Here is a 23,435-nt window from a genome sequence, read left to right as displayed (position 1 = left end):
AGCCTCAAGTTCTTCATCTTCCTGCATTGTTCTTTTGGCATTATTCTTCACTTTGTTTGTGGAGTCTTCACTTTTCTCTTTTTGTCTATTTTTTTCTCAGTTTGTCTCACCTGGTTTTAAACACCTGCAGAACTCCTCCTCCTCTTCCTCTTCCTCTTCCTCTTCCCTCCTCCTCCTCGCTGACAGCCTCCTCTCGTCCTCAGGACCTCCCTCGCTCTCCGGTGGCTCCTCCCCTGGACTCCTGCTTCCTCAGACCGGCCCGCCCGGCCAACCGCCGGCCCCCGTCCCGCTGGGCGGCCCGCTCCCCCTCCTCCTCCCCCAGGTGGAGCGGGACCTCCAGGAGGAGGTTCACCTTCCCCCCGCCCGGACACCGGAGGCCCATCCTGGAGGGCGAGGAGCCGGCGTGACGCCGCCACGCTCTACCTCCTCTCACCCTCAGTACCTCAGAGCCGCCGCCCCCCTTCCCGGATCCAGAGACTCCTTCGGGCCTGGAGGGGGGGCCGGATCCACCCAGTAGCACCAGCTGACCATCGAGAACATGAGATGTACTGTAAAACCACCCAGAACCACGTGAACGTGACGTTTCCATCAGAGGTGCCTGAACCTGAGTTCCTCGCCGCTCCATGTCTGTCCTCATCGGTTTCGCACCTCTCCTCACACCTGTTTACATTTTATTTTTTTTTTAACGTGTCTTCTTCGTCCAGTCCTCCTCGCGTCCATCCTTCTTTTTGCCAAGTTTAAAACTTTGGGAAAATGAAACAAACAAAGAAAAAAAAGCCAGTCGTGCTTCACCGGGTCTGAAGCAGACACTTGATGTCATTTTTATTTCCATTTTTACGAATGTCCGACTGTCGACATGTAGGACGAAGGGCGACGACAACCTTATGCATACTTTGGAAGGCAGATGTACAAATATAAGTGAAATATTTGCATGCCTTTTGAACACTAGCACTTTAGTGCATGTACATACAAGCTGTAGTCACTGGAGGGAGGAGCTCAAACTCATCGTGATGGATTTCTGTCGTCTCATCATTTGCATTGAAGAAAATACAAACCCTTTTTAAGTAAATTATTGTAACTACCAGACTGTCTTTGTACAGTTGTTACTATTGGATATGAAGTTTTTCTGTTTTTTTTTTTCTTCTTTTGACAAGAAAAAGATTTATGTTGAGGAAAAAAAAAATGAATGTTTTAATGGAAAGTCTATGTCTAAAACGAACTATAGTCTTATGTAAATAGTAAACGGTAATAAACATGAATGTGTATTTACAGACTTCCTCTGTGGTTCCTGTCTCTGGAGGTTAGATGGACGATTGTCTCTGTCGTTAGACCTGAGTCTGCTGCCGACGCTGATCCTGAACTGTGTGTGTGAGTGAGTGTGTGTGTGTGGATTACAGTGCAGACCGCAGGATTACAGTGGGTCAGGGGGGGCAGACACACACACACACACACACACACACACACACACACACACACACACACACACACACACACACACACACACACACACACAGAGTGAACGTGAATAAGAAGATTGTGTCCCTCCCAGAAGTCAAATCCTCTTGCATCATGGTCATATATGTGCCACCTTACTCATGTTTCCCAGCTTGTCACGCAAGAGGACGACCACTGATATCTCCACGCTACTTTAAACAGCAGCAAAATGAAATATATTTAAACATTTTTGCATTTCTGTGCAATCTAAAGCTGCTTTGCCTTCGTTTATAGAGGAGCAGTGCATTGATATACTGCAAATAATCTAAAGATAATATCGTCAAAGCTTATTCTAGAAATACAAGGAAATTAAAGAGAAGTTTGAAAAACTACAAGTTAACTGGTTCTCTCCGCATGTGTGGTTTCATTAAAAAAAGAAAGAAAAAAAAAAAGACCAACAGCACCCGCTAGTGGCCCGACATGAAAACGACATTTTCAAAACACCATGAAAACACGAAAGTAATCTAAGGCTTGTCTAAAAAACTGGTTAGTTTAATTTTTATTTAGGGTCCAGTAAAGCGTGTTGTTAGATTCCATCACTCTGAAACATACTATCGAGTGCAGAAGTGGGTTTATCTGGTCCTGGAGGGTCTCTGATCTGCATGTTTTCAACGTTCCTCTTCTCCAAAACACCTGAATGTGACCACTTCGCTATGATGAATCTGTTCTGGAACGCGGTCCTCGAGGACCAGGATCCCCCAGAACTGCTCTACACTTTGTGAATGGTCCAGGGACCAGTCCAGACCACCTGAAGACCATCACTGATCCGGTCCAGGACCTCAGAGCTCCAGCAGCATGGAGGAGGCATCATCAGGGAGCGGCCGCTGCAGGCGGGGGGACCAGATGGAGAAACCTGGACTTTCTCCAGACCTGAACTTCTGGATCGGCTGCTAACTCTGAGTCACGGAGACTCGGACATGTTTGTTTAAGGTCTACCCTCAATAGGGGGCGCTGTAGAGTCCAGGGAGTCAGAAACAACGTGTCTGATTGTTCACAGAGTCGAGAGCAAATCCACTGTTTTCAAAGATCAAACTACTTTCTAACCAGAGTGCAGGAGTCGTTAACTATACCTGTGTTCGAAATTTTATCTAGTTTATTTAAATATTTCCCAGTTGTTTCCTGATTTGGACACTTGGTGGCAGCAGTTGGACACAGGTATTATATGCTAGAGGGCAAAGGTCACAGGAAGAGGAAGAACAAACATTTTTCAGAACAGGAGCAAAAACCCACCAGATTCATCATTGGGTTTGCAGCGAATAATCCATCAACTCAACTAGACGACTGACGGTAAGAGCTTCATATCAGTTTTTATTTTAAATTCGTATCAGTTTACAGGTGCTGCTTGTTGCATTTCCTCCAGTTCTTTTACTGTCATTAAACTACTTTCCATCTCTTTTGGTTTCTTCCTCTAATTGGAATGGAATTTTAGAAGGTTAAAAAGTTTGCCGTTAAATCGGTTGAAGCGACGATGAGTTCAGTTTGCAGAAAATGTGACTTTTTTTCTCTGGAAAATGTGAATCCGGCTGATATGAGAACTGAAAGATCACGACGACGGCTTTTTTTTTTTTTTTTCCAGAGGTCGTCCTTCTCGCTGCAGCTCGCATCAAAGTGATGGCGGCTGAAATCTGTGTGTATGAGCAGTCACTTCAGACCCGTCGTGAATTATTCAGGGTTTCTCTGCCGGCAGATGGAAGTAAAAGCAGAGCATCCTCCTCCTCCACTGACCCACTCGCTGCCATCAGCAGCCATGTTAATTATTCATCCTCAGAAGTGAGTGAAAGGGGCACCGCGGCCTCCGGCTCTCCGCCCTGCCTCTTTATCGCTCCCTCCTTGCCTCTCTGGCTCCGCCACTCCCGCCAGCCATAAAGTCGAGACTTTTCCAGTAAAAGCCAACAGTTTCGAATTTACAGATTTAATTCTTGGACTGTGAATTGGAGAGTAAAAGTGATATTTGTCGCTGCTGGCTGGCAGTTAAAAGGCCCCACCAGTGCATCTCAATGCAATAATTTAGTCAAAAAAAGTATCTTTCATCCATTTCCTCATTCAAATTAGCTGAAATGGACGTTTTATTAAAAACCTCCACATGAGACTATATCTAAAACATTTTAATGATCGTATGATTCCATTAAACAGATCCTCTGTGACAGTGGGAGACAGGAAATCATTGATCAGTTTGATTTACACTACTGGTCAAAAGTTTTAGAACATCCCAACTTTTCCAGTGTTTTTTACTGAAAATTATGCCGTTTAATGTCTCATTGCACTCAGACATCAAAGCATAGTACAAATAAGCAATTGGAGTCAAAAAAGAAATTATGGAATCAATTTATAGACCAAAACGTATCCTAAACTGTTGACTCATCAAAGTAGCCACCTTTGGCAGATATAACAGCTGAACACACACGTGGCATTCTTTCTACAACAGAAATCAAATAGTCTTCAGAAAGTTCTTCCCATGTCTGTTGCAGAAGTTCCCATAAATGTGTGGCGCTTGTGGGCTGCTTTGCTTTCACTCTTCTGTCTATTTCATCCCAAACCAGCTCAATGGGGTTTAAGTCTGGAGACTGTGCTGGACACTCCATGTTTTTAAGTTTACCAGCTTCTTCTTTTTTCACAAGATAGTTCTGGCATAGCTTGGACTTCTGTTTTGGGTCATTATCTTGCTGGAAGATGAACCCCTGACCAACTAGAAGGCATACCAGAGGGTACTGCATGGCGCTGCAGGATGCTGTGGTAGCCGTTTTGGTTCAGGGTGCCTCTCACTCTGAACAAGTCACCAACCCTGGATCCAGCAAAACAACCCCAGACCATCACACTTCCTCCTCCATGTTTGACAGTTGAAGCCACACACTGTGGAAGCATCCTTTCACCAGCTCTACGCCGTACAGAGATCCTGAATGATGAACCGAAGATTTCAGATTTTGATTCATCAGTCCATTATACCTTTTTCCAGTCTTCAGTAGTCCAACGGCAGTGTTTCTTGGCCCAGGCAAGCCTCTTTGTCTTATTCTGACGCCTCAGCAATGGTTTTCTTGCTGCAACTCGTCCAGTCAAACCCGCAGCTGGAAGTTTTCTCTTCACAGTTGAAACAGAGACTTGCTTACTACGACCACTATTAAGCTGTGCTTGAAGCAGTTGTCCTGTGAGCCGCCTATCGACTCTCAGAAACTTGTCCTCTGATTCAGTTGTGGCTTTGGGTCTGCCAGACCTCTTCCTGTCAAAGTTTGCCCCAGTTTCTGACTTCCTTTTGATGGTGAAGGAAACTGTACTCACTGACTGGTATTCTTCTGAAATGTACTCTGTTTTTCAGTTTTGGGTAACCTTACTTTTTATTTTACCCTCTGGCAGTTCACCACTTACCATTGTATCATTTCAAGGTACTGATTGGACTTGAGTGACTTGAATGGCAATAAATAACTGGAAAAATTGGGGTGTTCTAAAACTTTTGACCGGTAGTGTATTTTGATGTACAGAGATTAAAACGGCCTCAGAAAACACATTTGTCATTTTCTCAACAAATTCTAAACATTGTTCAATCGGATGAGCCACTGTGGTCCTCTGGAAAACATCTGCTTTAAAAACATGACGACTGTCAAAAGATCACCATTAATTTCCACAGTTCATCGTGATTAATCGTGCTTTGAAGTGCGTGTTGTTTTGCATTTCAAGGCAGTTTTAAAGCTGTAGTGCGTAACTTCGGTCACCCTCTAGCAGAATTCTGTGTTCTTACAACAATAAAGCGGCGCGTCCACATGACGTACGCCCAGGTGTCCCCGGTGTCCCCCCCTCCCTCTCTCCCCCCAACCTGCCACGGTGATTCGCATTTCCACAGCGCGAATCACCGTTGGAAATGTTTTTTATTCTGTGTGAATAAGGACAGCTGGTGAAAAAAAGATTGACTCTTCCGATGAGGTAATTATTGTTTTCTTCTTCTTTTTTTTTTTTTTGCCACAGAAACGCAAATAGCTTATTACAAACGGGAGACAAGGTGCATGCTAATTTGTAACTGACAGGTTAGTGCAATGACGTATAGAATTATAGTAATTCTATACGTCATTGGGTTAGTGGATGAAAAGACCCAGTGGTCGTCAGCGGAAATCATTTGTTGTCTGTTGGTCTCCAGTAGCTGCTTCTTGATGACAAACGAAGTGTTTCCTGCAGGAAAAAGTTTGGCTGGGGATTGGGGGGGGGGCGTGGCATGGCGTGGCGTGTCATGTCGCTGTTAAAGCTGCTAACGGCTAAAGCCAGGGTTACACTTGCACGATTCTGTGGCACGCATTGCCACGAATCGAGTCGCAAACGGTCGCAAACCACTCGTAAAGCGGCGTGAAGTGTGCGTGAACCCGTCGGGACTGCGTGCCATGTGTTGTTTCAAATTTTGGTCACGACAAATTGTCGCGAACGGGCCGTGAACTATGCGCCAAACTAGTCGGCCTGCTGCGGATGAATCAGTGAATCAAATGATACGTGCAACGCCACGACTTTCAGTTAAAATTCATCAGTCAATAGATGAAAAATGAAAAGGAAAAAAAAAAAATCAAATGTAAAGTTAAAGCTGTGTGGTTAGTTGGTGGAGAATGTGACTGTGTTTAAAAATTATAGTCCAAATGGTTATTAGAGAAAACATGCATAGAAATATAAGAATTTCAGTCCCAGATTCTTTAATATGGACTCTTGGATATTTCAATTACTCACTTTTATTTCTTTTTTTTTTCTTTTACTGGATTTTGTCATTTATTCTTGTACCTTTGAAAATTGTGTTTTTTTCCCCTCATAAACTGAATCACATGCAGAGTTTCTTGTGTTTCTAGGGTTGTTTTTGTCATTCGTCACACCAGGAGTGTAAAAGGTATTTCACTTCAGTTTGATCTCAGGCCTGATGTTTGACACCTGCCTCCTTTGATCCATCCCAGGGTCCAGGTGTGTCTCGCTCCCTTTTTTGAACAGCTGAACAGCTGTTTTTCTGTTTTTGTGGCCAGCAGAAAACGTACCATAAGGTTTTTCAACTGCTCAACATCTGAAAATCAATCGCTTACTCTCAGTGAGCAGGTGAACTTTAAAGCATTGATTATCAGTTTGTCTCAAACCCGTTTAGTTGAACAGAAATATCTGAATGAATTCTCCAAAGCGCCACGCTGCTCTGTCGAAATCCTGGCCCCCAAATTGCACGTGCACGCTGCCACGCACCAAGGCCCCAAGCGGACAATGAGCTGTACAATAGGCCGAGGCGTCGCCATGCCAACCGTGCACGGCGCAGTCGAGGGATTCACACTGAGCCCTGAGGCCCCGAGAGGCTCCAGTGTTCATCCGAGGGCCCGTCCAGGCTGCCGCCGCCACGCCGCTCGGCGTGTGTTCACGGCGGCGTGGATCAGGCTGGGCGTCACGGTGGGGCTTCAGAGAGGGGAGGGTTCAGTTTAGCTCCACCAGAGATGCCCTGTCGTGGCAGTAAACAGGCAGGGCCTTTGTTTGGGCGAGTGTGACGACCGTTTGAACCCTGAACCGACGCAGCAGAGCCGTTTGAGGAAAATGAGCGTTCGGTTTGGCACGTCAAATCATCGATTCACAAAACTACAGCGCTTTTTGTAAAATGTAGATTAGGAAAATTAGTGGTGTAGCGTTTCGCTCTTCTGCCTCACAAAGAGAAAAGCCCTGGCTCGATTCTGTATAGGAGTCCAAGTTGAATCAGTCCCTGAACCTTTTGGCACCACTGACCAGTTTTAAGAAGCATAGTTTTTGAAATAAGCGCCAGCAGAAGTCAAGCGCTTTTCAAAATAAAACTTAGAGCAGAATCACGGAAATTTAAATCCACACTTTCAAAATAAAACTTTGGATTCTGTCATTGCGGGTGGTTGAGGATCCCTGCCTCAGAACATGGATGAATAATAATGCATCAGCTACTGAAGCCCCGTTAATACCGCCTTTCAAATGAAAATTTCCTCGTTTCCATGGAGAAGCAGTCGGAGGATTTTTAAAGTTATGTTTTCCCCCGTTTACATGACCTCAGAGTAAAAACTTTGTTTTTTTGAAGTTCCACATTTGGAGCCCTTGACAAAAAAAGTCGCATTTTCAGCAGCTCTGAGCGCCGTTGTCATGGAAACAGACTCCAACAATGAAACAAAAGTTTTGAGTTTTCATATGAAATCGTCGTGCAAGTAATGTAACTGTTAGTGATCGTTAGGTTATTTTATTTCGTTGAATAGTTTCCAAACCAGATTGTGTTTATGTGAAATAATAAAAAAAAAGCATTGGAATATTTCAGTTTGTGTAGAATTAATGCAAAACACATAAAATGTAACTCAATGCACCACCTTGTGATACAAACTGGTACTGAAGGACTAAACAGGTTAGTTTGAGTTACATGTTGTTCTTTTTCCACTGCAGGCAACTATGTTTTAAATTGTACAAAACTATGAGAAAGATTCTTTTGAAAGTATCTAGGCGTGCTGTCCCATTATAAGTTTCTAATTTGTTGTATCTGTTTAAATGCAACTTTAGTGATTTTACTGGAGTCATGTGGCGCCTCCTGCCTCGACTCACACTACAAAATAAAACCAACCGCCTCGGAGTTCAGTTGGACCATCTGTCCGCCTTTTGACGGGCAAAAACAAAAAGACACCATTCATTTTGGTGCCGACTTGATTCTTCTTTTGTCTGCGTTGATTTGCTTTGGATGTGCCTGGCAGGCAGGCACACACACACACGCACACACACACACACACACACACACACACACACACACACACACACACACACACACGCACATGGATCTGAGTTCACACCAACACAGGCAGAATAATGAAGGATTTCCTCAAAGGAAAGTTTTGTGTGTGTGTGTGTGTGTGTGTGTGTGTGTGTGTGTGTACAGACATTGTTGCTGTTCTAGTGTAGAAAACTGTGCCATAGTGCCACTTTGAATATATTATTCTGTCAGAATGTGAAGAATACACACACACACACACACACACACACACACACACACACACACACACACACACAGTCGGTCCCCATGTTTGCTCCACTATGAAGATGAAGCAGATTTTTTTCAGTTTTATTGTGGAGTTTTCTCGCTGTGTGTTGCAGATGAGGGTTACGGGACTGATTGATCAGTTCTCCGTTGCGGTGAACTGCAGACTGAAGGTGTCCCGACTTCACAGAGCAAACCTCCTGAAGACTGATCAATAATTCAGGAGTGTTTTGCTTTCCGCCGCCGTCAGAGGGTTGACGCTCCGTCAGCACTGACCGGATCCTCCTCGGAGCTTCAGAGCCTCAGTTTGTTGAATTTAATCTCTTGCAGACAGTCAGACATCAGACCAATCTGTTTATTTCTGGGGTTATTGTTCTGCGTGGAGCTGAGCTGGATTCAAGTGATCAATTGATCTGTAAAACTGATCGATTGAGACAGAAAGAGGCGGGAAATGGGAAGCTGTTCATCTGGAACATGACATTCTCTGAGTTTGTTAGGTTCATTTTTTAATAAATCAGCTTCGGAGTTCCAGTGTTCACCCAACCTACCAGAGGTGGGACACATTTAGAAACATGGTCGAACGTTTATGACCAAGATCAATAGATTCAAACCGTTAAATGCTCATTTGCATTTGGTTAAATTGTGCAGCCTGATCAATGGATCTCTGCACAACATCAGAGAGATTTTTATGTACAATTACACAGAAATAATAATTTTTTTCATTCCGATGTATTAATTTTTTTTTCCAAAATTTTTCTAATTCATTTTTTTGATCATTTTTTATTAATCTTAGACTGATATGAGTTTTTTTTATATAACTTCTAAATAAAGTAATATATAATGCATCTTTAAAAACTAGGCTTACGGAATCCCACAGAAAACATTTTGAATTTTAATGAGGAGTTTTAGTTAATTTTATTGCTGTTGCCATTGCATGTTCTTGGTCTCTTGTTGTTTGCTACACAGTGGTGCAGTGGTAAGCACGCCAGCCTCACAATGACAGGATACCAGGTTAGGATTTTGAAGTTTGCATGTTCTCCCTGTGCATACATTGTTTTTTTTTTTTATGCTGATGTCCTCCCTCAGTCCTAAAACATGCAGACTGTAACCCTTTCAACATCATTGATTCTCTTATTTTGGCGTCTGAATTCAGCTCCGCTCCTTCAGAGGCATCAGGTGGAAAAGTCATGTTGAGGAGTCGCTTCGCTTGTTTCAGCTCTTTTTGAAAACGTGTGAAAACCTGAAGCATCCTGCAGCTGATGCTGCTGCTGTGGGACCAGAAGAAAAGACGGGGGAGTCAGGGGAGTGAGGAGGGTGGTGTGAAGGTGGTGGTGAAGATGTTGCCATGGTAACCCCTCCTCCTGCTCCTCCTGCTGCTGGTGCTGGGCCCGGTGATGTAACGTTGCCCCATTGCTGGCTCTCTCTCTCTCTCTCTCTCTCTCTTTCTCCCTCCTCATCCCTCGCCCTGCCCACCTCCACGCTCGCACATCGCCGCATGCACGTGACCGCCGAGGCATCGGAGGAGACAAAGGAGCATCCCTCCCACTGTACGCGACCCGGCGTTAACGGGATGATGAAGAGCGCAGTCCCTCAAAGCTGCTTTCATGACAAACGGCTGCAATCTAATCTCTTAAAAGGCGATGGGAGAAAAAAAAAAAACCCACAACAATCAGATTATTGTGCCTTTTTGTGCTTTTTAAGATGACTGGCGCTTACAGTTTCAAAAGAACTCTTAAGATTAAACAGGCCTCTCATGTCTGAGCTCTGCCATAATGGCTGCTCCCTGCTGCACACATCTCATCTTCAAAGCTGTGGGAAAACTCGGAGCATCATTACAGGACCAAAAGGTAAAAGCCCCGCCAGGGGCAGAACAGGAATCTCACACCCAGGTGGCAGGTGGCAGCTGCAGGGCTCGTTTCCTGCCACGAGGGGGCGCCAGGAAGCCGCCGTGCTCAGAGGGAAAGCGAGAACAAAAGCAGCAGCAGCAGAAAGCATTTTATTCTCAGGTCATACAAATGTTAACACAGGAGGGAAATAAACACTGATAATCAGTCAAAACCAGCTGGGCAGAGTGAAAAATTCAAAAAGAGAAGCGACAAAAGCAGGTTTGAATCACCGCAGGAGAACGTGTGTGTGTGTGTGTGTGTGTGTATGTGTGTCTGTCTGTGTGTGTGCGTGTGTATGTGTGCGTGTGTGTGTGTGTGAGAGAGATGTTTTGGCCCAAAGACACTCGTGCTCGTCAACACATGAAACACTCGGCTCACATTCAGTTTGACTCATTAAATCGTCGCCTGACGTTCCCAATTTCACTGAAACAGAAAATTGAGCAGTCCTTCGATCCCAGAGAGCAGCAGAGGAACGGGTCGATCCAGAACCGAGCAGCAGGGGAACCGGTCGATCCAGAACCTGCAGCTGGTTCTGACCGGCTTCATTTGATCCGATGCATAGATAGAAAAGAGAAGGCTGAGGAGGAGGGTGGAGGAGGGCGGGGCTCAGGCTGCAGCCTCACGCCTCTGGCTGAACAGCACCTCCACCACCTTGGGGTCGGCCAGCGTGGAGAGGTCACCCAGGTCATGGTCGTTTCGGGCGATCTGACGGAGGATCCGGCGCATGATCTTTCCTGTGGGAGGAAGAGGAGACTGATGGAGGAGGAGCAGGGAGATGGAGGCGATGGAGGAGTGTTGTCGAGGCGTCCGGTCGTTACCTGAGCGAGTTTTGGGAAGCGCCGGGGCGTTTTGGATGAAGTCCGGCGTCGCGATTGGTCCGATTTTCTCTCTCACTGAGAAGCAAACAAAAGAAGAGAGTTAATAATGACAATGAAAAGAAAACGGAGCTCCACAGTTTGGACGAATGTTCATGATGTTGGTTTCACACTGGATGCATTTATTGTTGTAACTCAGACGAATATGTAAAATCCTAATTTTTCTCATCTGATGTTTTCTGTCACTGGACATTTATTTCTAAAAATTTCGAGGGTCATCCAATTATTTTGACCTGTTCAAACACATTTCCAGTTTATCTAGATTATCTGTATTTTTGATAAATTGGCTACAGCCTGGTGACAGGAAGTCACTGCTCCTGCCTGTTTTTTCAGGATAACTTTATATTTCAATGATTCCAGTGAGTTTCTGACTGAACTGAGAATTCTTGTTGGTCACTATTCAAACTGTGTGATCAGGAAGTCATCCTGAAAAAGCTCCGGAGGTCACTATAACTGTAAAAAATACAACTTTAAAATGGTGTTTAAGTGTTTTTTTTCCTCGAAGTTGAAGTGGTACTTAAATACAACTACAGCTACGTAGTTTTTTTTTAATTATGTAATTTTTTTTTTTTTTTTTTTTGCTATTTTATCTGCATTAAATGTGTAAAGAACACTTAATTAAAAATCACACATAAAATAAAAAGAGCATATTATAGCTATTAAACAAATTAAAAGCTTTCAATGTTAATAAAAACGATGGCATACTGGCCAGAAACAAGTAGATAATAGAACAGATCTGTGATCTGTGGTTTCCTGTGAGCCGGAGCCGAGCCGGATTCGATCTGGACTCGATCCTCACCGAGCCTCTTGAGCTCCTCCTCCAGCGTGCGGTTGAACTCCCGGCTGTCTTTGAGCGTGACGAAGCAGTACAGACACTCTCCCTTCACCGTGTGCGGCCGGCTCACCGCCGCCGCCTCGGCCACGGACGGGTGCTGGGCCAGAGCCGCCTCCACCTCGGCCGTGCTCATCAGGTGACCTGCGGGACGATTCGAAAGCCGGGTTTGTTTGTTTTTTTGATGGGGTGACGGGGAAGAGGAAGGATCGGCGTCCCGGACCGAGTCACGGCGCAGCACCTGACACGTTCAGCATGTCGTCGATCCTCCCGGTGATCCAGTAATATCCGTCTTTATCCCGCCTGCAGCCTGAGAACCAAAGACAGGAAAACAAGTTGCGTAACCCCCGAAAGAAGTTTTTATAGCATCGCGCTCCCTGCCTCAAGAGGCTCTTCTGGCGCTTTAGTGATACATCAGGATGTAAATTCAGAGCAGGGAAGCTGCCGACTCGCCCCCACTGACATTTCAGCTGTGAGTGATGGTAGCTTGAAGCGGATTTCTCCGACTCACCGTCACCGGTCACATAAAAACCGGGGAATTTCTTGAAGTAGGTGTTCTCAAAGCGCTCGTGGTTTCTGTACACTGAGCGCATGATTCCGGGCCAGGGCCTCCTGAAGACCTGCAACAGCATGAAAACAATGCTGAGCACAGCAGCAGCAACATTTTTAACACTATGAGGATCAAAATGTCTCTGTTTTCACCAAAAGAATTAATGGCTTTAAAATCAACATAAATCAATTTTAATGAAACTTTCTGATGTAAAAATCCAATGGCATATCTTTGAAACTTCTCCAGTTGTTGCATTATGGGTGTTTTTTCCAAACTCCCCCTGACAGCATGGCTTTGAGGCTAATGCTAGTTTGTTAGCTTTCAAATCAGCTTGATGCTCAGCGCTACTCTTTAGAAATTTGATCAAAAACATGAATGTTTTCTTTAAAATTTTTAGAATTTTCTTGGCAGTTTGGCCGGATTGGAAAACTGACCAGATAACCTTCGGCCTCGCCTTCCAGCTCCTCTCCGTGCTCATTCAGGATGGTCGGCTCCACTCCGAAGAAAGGAAAAGTCTGAAACGACGCCCCAACCAGAGAAAACGTGAAGCTCCCTCAACACCGGCGTGCTCGTGAATTTCAGAGGGGACGCTGTGACTTACGGCCGAGCCGGGTTTCAGCGGCGTGGCGGCGGGGAGAGGAGCCAGGACGTGACCTCCCTGACGAGACACAAACACACAAAAGAGGACAGTTTCAGGAGGGGGAAGTCTGAAAACGTCGCCCGGACTCTGAGTGTCCTTTTACCGTCTCCGTCTGCCAGAACGTGTCGACCACGGGACACCTGCCTTGACCGACCGCCTCGTGGTACCACTGCCACGCCTCCGGGTTGATGGGCTCGCCCACGGTGCCCAGGATCCGCAGGCTGGAGAGGTCGTACCTGGCGAATCCACACAGAGGTCAAACCTGGCAAATCTGCACAGATTCCTCAACATACGAGAGTTGTGTGTGAGGTCAAACCTCTCCTGCGGTTGCCTAAAAGTTGTGTTGTTACTCACTTCTGCAGCGGCTCGCGGCCGTATTTCATCAGCAGGCGGATCGCTGTGGGAGCCGTGTAGAACTTAGAGACTCGGTACTTCTCGATGATCTCCCAGAAGCGGCCGACGTGAGGGTGGACGGGAATCCCTTCAAACTGCACACATACACGCACACACACGCACACACACACACACGCTGAGCTGACGATGACTTGGCTTTGTGCGTCGGCCAGGTGAACGACACCGCTTCGACTCACCAGAACGCTGGTGGCGCCGTTCGCCAGGGGGCCATACGTGATGTAGGAGTGGCCGGTGATCCAGCCGATGTCGGCCGTGCACCAAAACACGTCGTCATGGTGATGGTCGAAAACGTACTTGAAGGTCAGCGAGGTGTAGAGCAGATAGCCAGCGACGGCATGGAGAACGCCCTGCGGAGACGATGGACCATCGGCACACCGTAAATACGGGACGGGGCTGTGTATGCTGGTGTGTGTGTGTGTGTGTGTGTGTGTGTGTGTGTGTGTGTGTGTGTGAGTCATGTTGTGGGAACATACAGTCAAGTTCAGTCATATTTTACAGGAGATCATGAAACATGGATGAATTCTACATGGATTTTGTGCATCAGAGGGAGAGACATCATTTCCATTCGTGTTTCCAGGCTCACAATCAGAGATACTCTCTAAGATTGCATTAATCACATTGGAAAGTCATTAATTCTCACTATTTCACAGCAGATTATGTAAAAGCAGGCACGGTTAACATCATTACAGGCTTATCAGAGGAGATGGAAGCTGTGATTCTCTTGAAAGATAAGTGAGAAATTACAAGCACAGCAGGAGTTTTCTTTCCTCCGGGTGCCTCGCTGACGGCGAGTCGCCGTAGTGAGTAACTCCGTGGGTCGGCCAGGGCCTTGCCTTGGGTTTGCCGGTCGATCCGCTGGTGTAGAGGATGAACAGCGGGTCCTCGGCGTCCAGCCACTCGGGCTCACACTCCTCCGGAGAGTCGGTCATGGCTTCGTCCCACCACACATCGTACTCCGCGTCCCAGGGGGTCTGAGCAGCAACGGGGGGCAAATCCAACACAAACCAGCTCATTACACTCCGTCACACACTAAGATGCCAACATGGGCTTCACCAGAAATCCGAAACTAGAAAACAAGCTAAGATATGATTACACAACATGTATGAATGGAGATTATTAGTTCTGAAAACGGATTCAAGCCTCACACACTATTGACCTCGACTGGGCAGATTATCTGACAGTGAAAGGAATACTTTGAGGACCTCCACAATCTTGTTGCCACGTCTTCCATGGAGGAAGCAGAGGCTCAAGTCTCAGAGGGGAACTCATCCATCACTCAAATTAAAGTCACTGAGGTGGTTGGTAAGTTCCTAGGTGGCAAGGCACCAGGGGATGGACGAGATTCACCCTGAGTACCTTAAAGGTGCATTAATGGTGCGTTCACACCGGACGAGTTGCAAGCGTCACGGGCGTCACTGACGCCTCAAAGTTGACGCATGTAAAGTGTGGAATTCAACATGTGTTCATCTACACACGACGGTTGCAACGGTCGCAACGCATGGCAGCTCATTGGCGGGAGTGGGAGGAGCTTCTGTGTCCTATCTTCATGTTGACAATGGCGGATCCCTCCAGGACAGTGGCTTGGCTTTATTTAATAAAGAAAGCCAGAAAACGGCGTCGTCAGGCACCTGTGCAACGTTTTTGGGTTCATCCCATCCTGCAGCGGCATTCGCAATTTGGCGAATTTCACCATTTGCTCCAGGAGCTGCGTGAGGATGAGGTTCGCTTTCAGCGGTACCTCCGCCTCTCCCGGGCCTAGTTTGACGACCTTCTGGCCCGCATCAGCGCTCAGAGTACTTGTCTGTGATTGGATGACACTCTGCATTGGCGCTTCAAAAGTTCAATTTTCCCCAACTTCAGGCGTTGACGCATGCAACGCACGACGCGTCTGACGCGCGTCGCCCACGCTCGAAAAGCGACGCTCAAAAAGCGACGCTCAAAAAGCGCCTGACGTGTGTTGTTGAAGCTCGTCCACCATAGACTTTGAATGGAAAAACAACACCCGTGACGCTTGCAACGGGTCCGGTGTGAACACACCATAAGGAGTTTGCACATTTTATGCAAAACAGCAGCCCCTGCAGGCCTTGGGCGTAATGCAGCTCAGTGAAACACTCGTGCCTGTGGCTTGCGTGCACGGAAGAGGGGAACTCCTTCCCCGCTCTTTTAGTAGCGCTCGAGTAAAATTTAAGTTTCTTTTACCTGGTGGGGTCTGTGCTGGAGTTGTGGCAGTGCAAGAAGCCAGTCTTTTCTTACTTTCTGTAAGATCTTGCTCAGTTGTTGCTCACTAAGCATCTGGCGGAGTAATGGAGTAATGGAGTAAAACGAAACCTAACTAAATCAGGCCAGCGGGAGCATGCATTACGTCATTCCTCTCAAATTCTCCTCAAAAAAATTCTGGTGCCGGACCGGCACTGCAACTTTCAAGTGACAATTTAGCTCTGTTAGAGGTATTTGCAATGAATATGTCAGGGCACATTGTACACATCATTAAAAATGTGTGACAGATTTATGGTGGAAAATTAGTATTTTTAAAGTTGAAAAACTCCTTAATGCACCTTTAAGTTTCTGGATGTGCAGGGACTGTCTTGGTTAACTTGTCTCTGTGGCAATCAGGAATAGTAGCCCGATCGGGGTGGTGGTTGCCCTTTTTAAAAAGAAGGGCCAGAGGATGTGCTCCAGCTATAGGGGGATCACACGCCTTAGCCTCCCTGGGAAAGTCTATTGCAGGGTACTGGAGAGGAGGATTTGACTGATAGCGGAACCTTGGATCCAAGAGGAACAATGTGGTTTGTGCCCTGGTTGTGGAACACTGGACCAGCTCTAGACCCTCCATAGGGTGCTCGATGGCTCGTGGGAGTTCGCTCAACCAGTCCACATGTGTTTTGTGGACTTGGTTTGAGGACCACAGTATTTCCTGTCTGCTTTTTGCAGATGATGTTGTCCTGTTGGCTTCATCAGACCTGGACGATCATGCACTGGGGCGGTTTGCAGTCGAATGTGAAGCGACAGGGATGAGGATCAGCACCTCCAAATCAGAGGCCATGGTCCTCGACCAGAAAAAGGTGGTCTGCTCTCTAGGTGGGCGGAGAGACTTGTAGAAGTCCGAGTGCAAAAAGCAGACGTGAAATACTGTGGTCCCTATACCAAATCTACAAAACACATGAGGACTGGTGCTTATGTGAGGTCCAAGTGGAGGAGTGTCTTGGGGTCATGTTCATGAGTGGGGGATGGATGGAGCGTGAGATTGACAGGCGGATTGGTGCAGCATCTGCAGTGACGTGGTCGTATCGGTCCATTGTGGTGAAGAGGGAGCTGAGCTGAAAGGCAAAGCTCTCGATTTACCGGTCAATCTTTGCTCCTACCCTCACCTGTTGTCATGAGTTTTGAGTCATGACCAAGAGGACAAGGTCCTGGATACAAGCGGCTGAAATGAGCTTTCTCCGAAGGGGGGCTCAGCGCTCCCTTAGGGATAGCTGGAGGAGCTACGTCACCAGGGAGGAGCTCGGAGTAGAGCCGCTACTCCTCCACATCCAGAAGAACCAACTGAGGTGGCTCTGGCATCTGTTTAGGATGCCTCCTGGAGTGTTCAGGGCATGTTCCACCAGGAGAAGGACCTGGGGAAGACCTAGGAAATGGTGGAGAGACTATGTCTCTCGGCTGGCCTAGGAATGCCTCGGGATCCTCCAGGAAGAGCTAGAAGTGTCTGGGGACAGGGAAGTCTGGGCATCCCTGTTTAGACTGCTGCCTCTGGGACTCGGTCCAAGATAAGCAGTGGAAAATAGATGGATTGATGGAATTTAAGTCAGTCAGTTTTACACACTGTTTGTGTCTCCTTTTTGACCTTTAAATTTAAACTTTTAAGTCTTTTTGTTGTTGTGGCGCGGCAGAGTATATGTGATGAAAGTGTTAATATTTTCACATAACCAAAAAAATACTACAGAAAATGAATCCAGTCTAAACATAAAGCCATTTGCTTTCTGGTTTGGCCGGATCGGAGCCTCTCGCAGCCCATTTTTGGCCCACGAGCCTTATGTTTGACACCCCTGATCCCAACCGCTTAAAATCATCATGACAAGCATCCATGGTACAAACATAAAAGTGAAGGTTTAATCCATGATTTATTTAATTAAAACACCCATTTTAGAACTTATTTCACTGCAACTGTAGTGGAGATTAAAAGCTTTAGTCCAAACTGTTGAGGCTTCAAATTTTATTTCAACTTTCAGGTTTCACACTTCATTCTGACAGCACATTTACTGCGATGAACAAACATGTTTAAAACATTTTCCTCAGGTAAGCCTGCAGATAAAGTCGTCCGAGCGTGGTTTACCTGTAGCTTGTTGCAAGCGGCGCCGCTTCTGGTCCTCAGCACGTGGTGTTTGACCACGACACACTTGGTGACGCTGCATGAATCTCTGTGAGGAACATTACAGACGACATGTAAGACGCAGAACACACACAAACCAACAAACGGTTCATAAACGACCATCAAATGGTCTGGAAAACAAGAAATTAATGCCAATGTGAGGAAGATGTAGGGATTGCGTTAAGTCCAATCAAGTCATGTGACTATTATAAAATATAAAAGTTCAGGTTGTATGTTTTTTTTTATGGCTGTGGATGAGTGTGGAGCTCAGGAATGTCTTCTACCCTCAGGTTCGATCCCCTCTCCTGTGTGTGGTGATAAAAGTGCTTTGAGGCTAGAGAAGCTGTGAAACAATATGCTGTATAAATGAAATCCATTCGTGAACAATTGTTTTCTTGAAGGTTTTGAGATGAAAAACCGTTTCACTGTTTTTATGTTTATGATTTCCTCCACAGAAACATGTCAGAAAATTCAAAGGTTGTAGAAAACGGTTATTTCCAAACACATTTTATTGGATCCTGAACTCTTCTTGCTGGGTTTATACTCAGAAAGTCAGACTTAAAATAAAAATGAGAGGATCTTTATACGGCTCAGTCTTATCAATGCAGGAAAAAAGAATCACCTTCTTCTAGAACAAACTATAGACTTACTGCAAAGAAATGGATAAATGGTCTCAATAAAGGTTCTCAATCTGACTGTTAGGAAATGATTCAGTTGAAATCTGTGACTGGTTTTTCTTTTTTTTTTTTTTTTTTTGCATTTCAGGTGCAAATACAGAAGTTTAGATGAATTGGGTTTTTTTTAATCAGGGGTCATAGGCTGAACATCTTCATCGGCTTTGTTGTATTTTTGTGGTTGTGTTGTTTATTGTAAAGCAGCAGCTTTACACTGGGCTATGATTTATAATTTGGAGCTGATTTCCTCCAGCACATCTGTGCGCCCTCCCATCATGCCGTGCACCTCGCTCCCGTCCCTCTGATGCACACGTTGCCACGGGAGACGAGCGGCTCGGACTTCCCTGATGAGTCTAAGTGCTCCACGTTGCCCGGCAACCTGGTCATGTGAAAGCACCTCGGCGCGTCCCTGATACCTGCCGGGGCCTCGAACCGTGTTCCACGGTAAACACAGAGCAGCTTTATGGCCTCGTGTGCCGGACCTACTTCTCCCTGCACTTCTGCAGAGCCTCGTCCGCGATCTGCTTCAGGTTGATCAGCTTCTCCCCTCTGAAAACGCCGTCTGTGTTGTTGGAGAGGAAACGCTGAATGGAAACCCAGCAGGGAAACGCTCAACAACACGTTACTCAAAAAGTCTGCTGGACCGACCTGCTGTCACCAGGACGCTGCTCTGAGCGTCCATGATCCGCTCGCACAGCGACTCGGAGGAGAAGCCTGCAAACTGAACAGCAGAGGGAGAAAACAAAAGAGAGTTTGCATGTTCTCCCTGTGTGTGTGTGTTGGTGTCCTCCCACAGTCTTCATTTCTTCCACAGGTGTTCGTTTCAATGAAATCTACGCTGCTGGTTTATAAGATTTGGAGCTACGGGAGTTTAAAACGCAGCTTATAACCTGATGACTCATTCCTTTCCCTCTCAGTGATCTTTAATCTCACACAGTGAACTGGACGCCCCTGACCTGCTCTTTTATTTGGCCGCCGTGCGCTGCGTTGCCCACCAGACGCTTGTTTTGCGGCCAAGGTTAGCAGTTCACACAGCATTAGGTTTCAGTGTCAGTGGCGCATTATGAATCGGGTCACTGGCACCTTTGGACTCAGTAAAGTGTCTCTGGCTCCATCTACGATCGAATCTTACGCCAGCGCTAACTCATGATTTACAGCAACGTGAGTTTCTTGTGTCGAGAAGTGTCGTTCATGTCCGAGGTTGTGAATCCGAGCTGGTAAATAAACAATGACAAAGCACAGACAAGGTCATTCATACTAAGCAGGAGTCTTAAAAAGAAGCCACTTGGGAGCGAGTCGCCTGCAGATATTTTTAACAGGGCTAACCTTTGTGTGGAAGACCAAGGTTAGATTGCTAAAATAGAGCTGGCTTGCTGGCAAAACTGCACAGAGCGTGGGGGCTGCAGGCAGCCAGAACATGTCTGACCCATATATCTGAGTGCAGGTGCTGTCAGCGCAGCGTTCATACAGGAGACGCCTGAAACCCGCCGGTCGGGCCAGACGGAAGCCCGAGCTCGGGTTCGGCCGCTGGTCTCATGTGGGAACAGGGCCAGACCATCAGCGCAGGAAAAACAGCACCAAGAATCCAGATGTGTGTGTAACTCACACACTCCACGTAAAGCCAGAGTGGTGTGTTCAAGGCCGTCAGGACTTACCACGACTGAGTGAATGGCACCGATCCTGGCACAGGCCAGCATGGTGTAAACGAGCTCTGGGATCATGGGCAGGTAAATGGACACCCGGTCTCCCTTTTTCACGCCTCCACCGAGAGAAAAAAACACAACACAATTTCAAAAAATTGAATGTCCTACATCATAAAACATGATCTTGAGTCTAACAATAGCATCAACATGACTATGTAACATTAAAACACGGCCAACCTAGTGCTATCTCTGAGTTTTTAATCATATTCAGTTTTCAGGCCCTCACCCATTTGCTTGAGCACGTTGGCGCAGCGGCAGACCTGGCTGAGCAGCTGGCGGTACGTGATGGTCTCATGGCGGTCTGGTGAGTTCCCCTCCCTGAGAAGAGCAGAAAACACACTCTGAAACCTCTGAGCATCTTCATCAGAAGGGATTTTCCTCTCCAATCAGAGGAAAGGTAACCCGCCACCCTCGTCACTATACGGTCTATACGGAGTGTGAACGGTTTTCAGGACATTTATTTGGTAGACTGCGTTGACTGACGAGCCTGGAGGCAGCGAGTGAGGCCAAAAGACAAAAACAATGCAATAAACTGGCATCGAAACATTATGAAACCGCCTGAAGAGAACCAGTCGTGATAGTACTGCAGATCAGTGAACCTGATTTGAAATGGAGTTCCACAGGTACTAGTTCTGGGACATCTTCCCTTTTAATATTCATGCAAACGTTCATAACATACATGACTTTTCCAACGACACGTCATGAATTATAAAGAAATGCACTGAACAAACTGATGACTCACAAATCAAACAAAACGGAAAAGTTAAAGTAATTTATCAATGATTCTGACATGAAATAACAAACAACATTGTATAATTAGATCCTACACTGGAATGCATTAATATAACATATTGTGTTTTTTCAATGTGACCCCTTCAGGTCAAAGCTACTTAAGACTTTAAGAAGCTTGACCCTTTACCCTTCTTTAAAACATGACTTATACATTTATCAAGTCTCTGAAGCTGCGAGGTCGTCTGCTGTAAAACATCCAGACGAGGTGAAGCTGCTCGAGGCAGATATTTTATACAAATCTGAGAATAGACAGCCTAGTAATGAAAAACATGACCAAGATCTCATACTTGGTGTATTCCTGCTCAAATTTCATTGGTTTGGATTATTTATTGTCTTTAGCGAGTCTAAAAGGGAAACATGTATTTTATACAGCATCAAGCTTAGATAATGTTAAAAGTAAAAACTATTGACGTTCCTGGAGAAGAAGCAGAATCCAGCAACTCAGTGACACTGAAAAAGACATTGAACTCAGTCACCTGCATCTCCTGACACAAACACACACACACACACACACACACACACACACACACACACACACACACACACACACACACACACACACACACACACACACACACACACAAAACTCTAGATCTATATTTCTATTACCTGTTTAAGTGGTTTAACTTCCTTTCTTATACACCTCATTGTACCATTTTGCAGCGTTTGTTAAATTGCATGCTGTGAAGTGAGACTGATTCAGACTTTTCATTGCTTGCTGTAAACCCACTGTCTCGATCTGTGCACATGACCATGTTGAATTTTGAATTATAAAGGTTTCGTAATGGAAACTTTTCTCCCTTTACATTGTAGAGTGAAGAAAAATAAGAGGTGCATGAAATATGTTGGTTCAAAATATACATTTATGATACAAATACAGACGACACCACAAACCTGCTGCAGAGGACAACTGTCTGAACAACTTTCATGCTCTACTTGCTTAAAATTGGCCCAAACTAATAAACTTTTGGCAAAACCATGTGACAAATTTTGCAATATTTCACTACATTCATCGACTTTAGTTTATGTTTTACATATATGTTTTTTTTCTCTTCCTATTTACGTAGCATCCTGTCCTCTGAGACAGCTTTGGGAATTTTTTTAGGCATGAGTGAACTGATGATCAGAAGAAACCATGGTAAGACCGATAACCTGCATATCAATACAGCTATCAGACTGGATCAGACTGTGACACCACCACAGCACGTCTATTACATGAGGGTTTTCATGTATTGCACACACTATAAACAGGCTGTCGTGTGTGAATGACGATTTGAGCGGCGTTTCGTTGAACCCCTATACCTGCTGAGCTTGCAAAACAAGCAGTTCCTGGTCGGAAAGCATTTCCAGTTGACAGGACAAATATGTGAGGTGAAAACAAGGGAAAACAACAGATTTAACTTTATGGTTAACGGCAGCAGAGTTCAAAAAACAGAAGCATGGATAATGTCAAATAATAAAATGGTTTAGTTTTTTGAAGTTTTTGGATGCAAATGTTACAAAATGCGAAAAAGGTTGTAAAACTGCTCCTGACAGCAGAAGGAGCAGTGAAGCACTGATATTGTGTTTGTTTAGGTGCACTGGGGACACAGCAGCCACTGGCGGGAATGCCTGACATAACTGCGGGTGAGAGTTTCCCATCAAAGCCATCATTCACTGTGAGGGAATGCTGGAGCTTACCAGTAATAGGCCACCTTGTCACCCAGGTTCCCCTCCCTCACATGCCTGTCCAAGACATTATAGCACATGTTGGTTTTGGCACCCTCCATGCATTTGACATAGATGCTCCCTTTTGTCACGTCGAAGTTGTACTGCAACATCGGCCCTGTTGCAGGTTTCTTCCAGAAGAACTCATCAGCGATGTCCTTCCAGAAAGCTGAAACACAGTGACAAGCGGTCAGTGTTCAGGGCTGCACCAAGGGAAAGGTTGGAAAATAACCATGCTAAAAATAAAGATGTGTTTCACCTACCTTCTGGATTGTCAAGAGATTTCCTGTACAGTGCCAGATAGGAGTTAAAATCAGGCACGTGAGCATCCCTCTGCAAGTCCTCAGGAGGGTAGTACATTTTGTCCTGAGTCTCAGGAACAACCATGGTGGATGGGCAGATGCAGACGGGCCTACAGCATCTGATGGCGAGTAGGAAAATGGGTTAATCTGGAGTCACTGCTGATCTGTCTGGATCCTCCTGTGTAAGGTAACAGCACTGCAAGGCCTCCTGCACAGTAGCAACACAATTCAGCATG

The 23,435-nt window shown here is 45.8% G+C and overlaps 2 protein-coding genes across 2 annotated transcripts in view; one reads left to right on the top strand and one right to left on the bottom strand.

The window, feature by feature from the left end:
• Positions 1–849, top strand: part of LOC115405110 (microtubule cross-linking factor 1-like) — a 44,543-nt gene extending 43,694 nt beyond the window's left edge. The window contains exon 16 of the mRNA XM_030114572.1: positions 204–849. The gene's annotated coding sequence lies outside the window, so the exon portion shown is untranslated. The remainder of the gene's footprint in view (positions 1–203) is intronic.
• A 9,591-nt stretch (positions 850–10,440) lies between these two features.
• Positions 10,441–23,420, bottom strand: LOC115405111 (acetyl-coenzyme A synthetase, cytoplasmic-like). The gene is made up of 18 exons (XM_030114573.1): positions 23,161–23,420; positions 22,871–23,066; positions 20,625–20,716; positions 20,351–20,454; positions 19,344–19,416; positions 19,182–19,257; positions 17,986–18,070; positions 14,489–14,626; positions 13,832–14,002; positions 13,596–13,729; positions 13,345–13,477; positions 13,203–13,259; positions 13,036–13,116; positions 12,563–12,671; positions 12,293–12,361; positions 12,019–12,195; positions 11,163–11,237; positions 10,441–11,078 (listed from the first exon to the last, which is right to left on the bottom strand). Exons 1-18 carry the CDS (start codon positions 23,282–23,284, stop codon positions 10,951–10,953), a joined length of 2,022 nt encoding a protein of 673 aa, XP_029970433.1. The 5' UTR covers positions 23,285–23,420; the 3' UTR covers positions 10,441–10,950.
• Between the last annotated feature and the right edge of the window lie 15 nt (positions 23,421–23,435).

This window comes from Salarias fasciatus, chromosome 18, assembly GCF_902148845.1.
Source record: "Salarias fasciatus chromosome 18, fSalaFa1.1, whole genome shotgun sequence".
NCBI lineage: Eukaryota > Metazoa > Chordata > Actinopteri > Blenniiformes > Blenniidae > Salarias > Salarias fasciatus.
Note: the sequence above shows the minus strand (reverse complement) of the source record. Positions and strands in the feature narration are given on the sequence as shown.